Source organism: Tupaia chinensis, unplaced genomic scaffold (assembly GCF_000334495.1).
Source record: "Tupaia chinensis unplaced genomic scaffold, TupChi_1.0 Scaffold148607_1, whole genome shotgun sequence".
NCBI classification, from domain to species: Eukaryota; Metazoa; Chordata; class Mammalia; order Scandentia; family Tupaiidae; genus Tupaia; species Tupaia belangeri.
Window position 1 is genome coordinate 2,456,159 of NW_006208456.1, and position 3,757 is coordinate 2,459,915.

A 3,757-nucleotide genomic window follows, 5' to 3' on the forward strand; every position below is an offset into this window, starting at 1 on the left:
AGTTTTTCTCCAGGACAGGGCCCCAGCCTGGCCTCTGCCACCCTCCCCCTGGCCCCACGGCCCCCCATTCCCCACGACTCCAGGCACAGCTGCGCTCCGGCCCCGGCTGCGGACTGTGCTGATGGTCCCGGCCGTCTGACCTCCGAAGCGTCCTCCTCATCCCATCATCCCCGCCTCAGAAGCCTTCTGCTGCCCGAAACATCCCCTCGCGCCCCTTTCATCAGACCCCAGGCAGCTTTCTGTCCCATCCCCCTGTGGTCTGTTCGCCTGCCCTAAAGAGCCCGCCATCACAGCTCTGTCTCCCATGGAGTCCGCTCTGCCCCTGCCCAGCAGGACTGAGGACCCGCCTGCACTCCAGCTGCAACGTCCCCAGCCCCCATCCTCGTCCTTGGTGGCAGTCTTCTTCCCCCTCAGCCTGCTCCTTCCCGGAGACCTGGGCATGGGCTTCTGCCACGTGACTCTACTGCCCTGCAGACCCCAGTAAGGCCTCTGCGACCTCCACCCAACTCTTATCAATGGAGTCCAGATTCCAGACTAAATTTGGGGAGTCTCAGCCAGGGCCCCTTGGCCACCCCCCATCTCTCATCCTGCTGGGGTCACCCTCAGGAGCCCATCCTCCCCATGCCTGGCCTGCCCCACTCGGTCCTCCAGGGCAGGTCCTAACAGCACATGTGATGATGCAGAGTACCTGCAGGGAGGGGGCACCTCCCACAGATGCTGTGACTCATGTCCTGTTGGGAGTCCAGACCCTCTAACCAAGGCCCCGAGCCTGTGTTCTGAGCATCCTCTCTCCTGATCTACTGCCTGGATCTTGACTTGCTATGCAAGGAACCTTCCCTCCAGAGCTTCTTGAAAATTACCATTTGCATGTGCCCTGTTGTGGAGTGACCTCGTCCAGCGGTTAAATGACACCTGGGAAGCTGCAACATGGCCTGGACCCTTCCCTGAGAAGCCAAGCCTAAAGTAGCCCTGGGGTTATGTAAATTCATCAGGGGTTGGTCACAAGAAAGGTATGGGGGAAAGCTTGAACAAGGCAGGAGGCCCGTGCATACCTCGTGTGTGCCAGCGAGTGTGACCACTACTCAGTTACCACAATGGAGCAGGGGCTGGGGGCTCCTTCCCGCCTGCTGACGGGAGGATCTGGGGGCACCCACAGCCTCTCTGCAGCTGTTCCATCCACCCTGGCCTTTACCATTTACATTAGGATTGGAAACAGCCTTGCCTACTGGACCCACATTCCCAGGCCAGACACAAATCCCCCCGGCCCATGACATGTCCTTCTTCCATCCCACCCATCTCTGCAGAGAATACCTCGCGAGAGGAAGGCCTGAGACAGCCGAGCTGCGATTTTAATTCTGTACCACGAGTTTTCTCCTTTACTCCATTTATGGAACTCCTCCTGCCCAGGTCTTCTTGTCTTTGTCCCCAGTTGGTCTGAAGTGTTAGACTATAGCCCCTGGTGTGTAAATAATGTACATAGAGTGAGAAGAAAGAAACTTGATATCGCGGTGTTTGAAATATGGCGCTGTAATAACTTCTAGGTATTCTAATTCTGTGATTTCTGTGCCATTTTCTGTAAAGATACAAGCAAGAATAAAATTGACATCAAATAGCAGGGGAGGAATCCAGGAGTCCACCGTGGGTGGAACGGTTTGTGTCTGTGTGACATAAAAATGAAATCCACGGGGCCAGCAGGAGGCATAATGGTTAAGGCACTGGAGTCCCATGTGGCTGACTGTAGTTCCAGTCCTGGACCTGGGGGTTTGAAACTCACGCCGGGTGTGTGTGTCTGTGGGTGCTCAAAATCCCAAGAGGAGAATGGAGGAGAAGGGACTGTGGTGTAGCCATCTATCCTGGAGGGTTATTTTTCACTTTCTGTCTTGGTATTTCTGGTGAGTTCATGTGCCCTATAGCAAACATCTCTCTCTCAAAATAATAATAATAATAAAATCCACAAAGTGAATTTTAGGCCATAATCACTAGGTTTCTCTTTCAAAATCACTCCAAATATTGAGGCATAAGTGGCCTGCATCTCACTACTGGGTCACTAGCACCCTTCAGTGACATCTGTCACTGCCACAGAGGACCCTTCTCCATGGTAGAGACAACTCAAATCTTCCAGCTGCAGCACCCCTACGTTATTAACTATGACTCCCTCCCACTCCCCACATAGCAGATGGCGTTTCGCTTTCCCTCAGGTACTGACCCACCTATCATCCACCTGTTTCCTCACACTGCCAGTGAAGCTGCAGCCCACCTTGGCCCCCAAGAGCAGCCGCTCCCTCCACCTGTGCACACCTGTGCACTTGCGTGTCTTACCCTCAACCTAAACCACGACAACAAACAGAAAAGGTAACAGGCATTTGGAAGTGAAAACCAGACCTATGCACATTAGGTTGTCTGAAGGGCATGATGAATTTTTCTGTTTTTCTATGCAAAAACGAGTCATGACTTTCCTGACAACCCAGTAAAACAGTAATGTCCTGGGCCAGCAGGTGGCATGGTGGTTAAGGGTGCTGGACTCCCACATGGCCGACCATAGCTCAAGTCCTGGATCTGACAGCTTGCTTTCTCACTCCCGCCCCGCCTCACTCTGTCCCTCTCTGGTCAAATTAAAATAAATAAGTAAGTAAATAAATAAATAAATATAAATAAAATAATTCTTGGGGCTGGCAGGTGGTGTGGTGGTTAAGGGTGCCGGATTCCCACATGGCCAACCATGATTCAAGTCCTGGACCTGGCAGTTTGCTTTCTCATTTTCTCTTTTTCTCGCTGTCTCTTTTTGGTCAAACTAAAAAAAAAAAAAAAATAGTAATGACAAATGGAATTAAATAAATATTCTTTAAAAAATGATATTAAGTAATTAATACAAGTGGTACAGAAATTGGGCAAAAAAATAAATAAATAAATAACAGTGATACACAGACAACTGAACTTCAGGAAACACTGTTTTAGACTAAAAACTTTAGGCTTGGGCCCAGCAGGTGGTATAGTGGTTAAGGTGTTGTACTCCCACATGGCCAACTGCAGTTCAAGTCCCAGACCCAGTGGCTTGAAATTCTCAGCTGACGCGTGTGTGCATGTCCAAAATCCCGAAGACTGCATGGAAGAGAAGAGACTGCAGCATGGTCATCCCTCCTGTGGGGTGATTTCTTACCTTCTCTCTCTCTGTGTTTCTGGAGAGTGCACACACCCTATAACAAAAATCTCTAAAGAAACCTCTTAGGGCCAGCAGATGGCATAGTGGTTACGTCACTGCACTCCCACATGGCTGACTGCAGTTTGAATCCTGGACCCAGTGGCTTGAAACTCAGACCAGGCACGTGTGTGTGCATGCCCAAGCTCTCAGGAGGAAAATGAAGAAGAGACTGCAGAGTGACCATCCCTCCAGGGGGGTTGATTTCTCACTCCCTGTCACTGTCTCTTTCTCTTTCTTTGGTGAGTACACATGTCCTAAGGCAAAAACTTCTCAAAAAAACTTTAGGTTCAGTAACGTCCCACCTTCTGCTTTATGCTTTTTGGGTTCTGTTAAGTTTGTTGTTGCAGTTCCCTAATATAGATTACTTCTGAAAAATCCCAACCCGTTTTAGCTGATAACAGAAAAGGGATTTATTTTCACCTAGGTTACAACAAGAGACACATGGGCCCTAGAGGTTAGTGGCTCAGGTTCTAAACTGCACTACAGACAGACAGAAGGGGAGGTGTGGCCTGAAAACCAGGAGCAGGAGATTGCAGTACAGTGAAGAGAGGGCTGCCG

The 3,757-nt window shown here is 50.3% G+C and overlaps 1 protein-coding gene across 1 annotated transcript in view; it reads right to left on the minus strand.

Annotated features, from left to right (window-relative positions):
• Positions 1-42: 42 nt before the first annotated feature.
• ABCD4 (ATP binding cassette subfamily D member 4) overlaps positions 43-3,757 on the minus strand; it is an 18,546-nt gene continuing 14,831 nt past the window's right edge. Inside the window, exon 19 of the mRNA XM_006170542.3 lies at positions 43-1,573. Coding sequence (XP_006170604.1) covers positions 1,547-1,573 — 27 coding nt within the window. The 3' untranslated portion in view covers positions 43-1,546. The remainder of the gene's footprint in view (positions 1,574-3,757) is intronic.